Below are 1,538 nucleotides of genomic sequence, written 5' to 3'. Positions count from 1 at the left end.
ATTCCACACGTTCGCGATGCAAATCGTATGTGTTTTCGTATGGTTGTCGCAAAGAATACCCACAACCCTAATGGAGCAGCGTGTCAAGCACGCGCTGGGTCAGGCCTGGTGTTTGCACGGTGCCGGCAGGCTGGGTTCCGGGCGCTCGCTTTATGAACGAGCGGGCACCGGTACGAGTATATTAAAAATGCAACAACGAGTCCCATGCAATATCAAATAATCGAAAATCGAATGCAAATACTGTTGTCCTTCACTATTTATAAGTGATGACTGGGCGAATGCAGAGCGGACATTTGTCGTGGTTGAGGAGCCAACCTTGAAGGCAGTGGCGATGGTAAACGTGCGCGCACGGCAAGCGCACGACGACGTCGTTTGGCTCGTAGGGATCAAAGCAGATGCTGCACCTAGTCCAGCACTGTATCCAACCGTCTTGCACGTGATATAACCAAACGTACGTGTGCTCGTCCGAAGCGGGATCGACCCACTTTGAGTTGGGGAACAAATCGCAGATGTAGGTGCCGACCGAGGGCCACGTGCGCTGGTACTCGCGCAACGCTGGGCGCTCCTACCAAAGACGCATGCGGCGACTGTATACTATCGTCTAGCATCGCACCTCGGGCGTCGCAGCCCGGATGCTCTTTTGTTCGCGTCTCTTGATCTCGTTCAGTCTCATCGTGTTCTGCGAAGACAGACATGGTACACACGCATGAGCAAAGGAAGCGTACCTTGGTAGCAGCGTCCCTTCGGGCATTTTGCGCAATCTTCTGCTCGGGCGTGAGCCCCTCGTCTCGGCGCCCTGGTGGCAGCGGCAGCGGCGCCGGCGCTGGTCCTTGCTGGCGCGTACAGCGGTCGGTGGGCAATGCTGGCATGCGGTGCATCTTCTTGCGGGCGCTGAATGCAGGTCCACGCAAGCTTTTCGCCTTGCCGGGCGGGCGGCCCTACATGAAGGCACGTCGTCGTACGGGACGGTGCACGCTTGGATCGTCGCGACGGCGGCCTACCTGGCGTTTCTTGGCGCCGCGACGCTGCTGCTCGGCCACAGCCTCCGCCTATAGACACCATGAGCCCGTGGTCGCTCCACAGAACCCCGCGTACCTGCTCGGCGCCCGAGAGCTCGGTCTCGTCGGGGGTGGCGACGAACGACTGGACTTCAGAATCGGGATAGACCGTCGCGTCGCGGCGGGTCGAACCAAAGTCGCAACGTGAAATCTCGGGTGACGGAGCGCCGCCTGGTCGACTCGAAGCCTGAGACTCGGGCTCTTTGGTCTCTTCGGTCGGCGACCACCCGCCAAGCTCAAAGTCGTCGTGTTGACCATCGCCAAACTCAAAGCCGCTTGGTTGGTCGCCGCTAAACTCAAAGCCGCCTTGCAGCGCTTCGCTGCTACGAAACAAGTCGATTGCTTCGTTTGCGCCCCAAAGAAGTAGGAGGCAGGACCCACCTCGTGTGTCGCGGCTTCTTGGGAGCGGGGTCGTCGATGGCGGGCGACTTTGGGCGCTTGTCGCGGCCATGTTGGACGGTGCTCGCGCTCTCGAGGTTG

At 59.6% G+C, this 1,538-nt stretch overlaps 1 protein-coding gene across 1 annotated transcript; it reads right to left on the bottom strand.

Moving 5' to 3' along the window:
- Positions 1–189: 189 nt before the first annotated feature.
- Positions 190–1,509, bottom strand: SDRG_01810 (hypothetical protein; the record flags this gene model as incomplete). Its single annotated transcript, XM_008607360.1, has 6 exons — positions 190–404; positions 456–565; positions 614–679; positions 726–938; positions 1,002–1,049; positions 1,096–1,509. 6 exons carry the CDS (start codon positions 1,507–1,509, stop codon positions 254–256), a joined length of 1,002 nt encoding a protein of 333 aa, XP_008605582.1. The 3' UTR covers positions 190–253.
- Positions 1,510–1,538: the final 29 nt, after the last annotated feature.

Source organism: Saprolegnia diclina, assembly GCF_000281045.1.
Source record: "Saprolegnia diclina VS20 unplaced genomic scaffold supercont1.4, whole genome shotgun sequence".
In the NCBI taxonomy this organism is placed as follows: domain Eukaryota; phylum Oomycota; class Saprolegniomycetes; order Saprolegniales; family Saprolegniaceae; genus Saprolegnia; species Saprolegnia diclina.
This window is presented reverse-complemented; position numbering and strand designations above follow the sequence as displayed.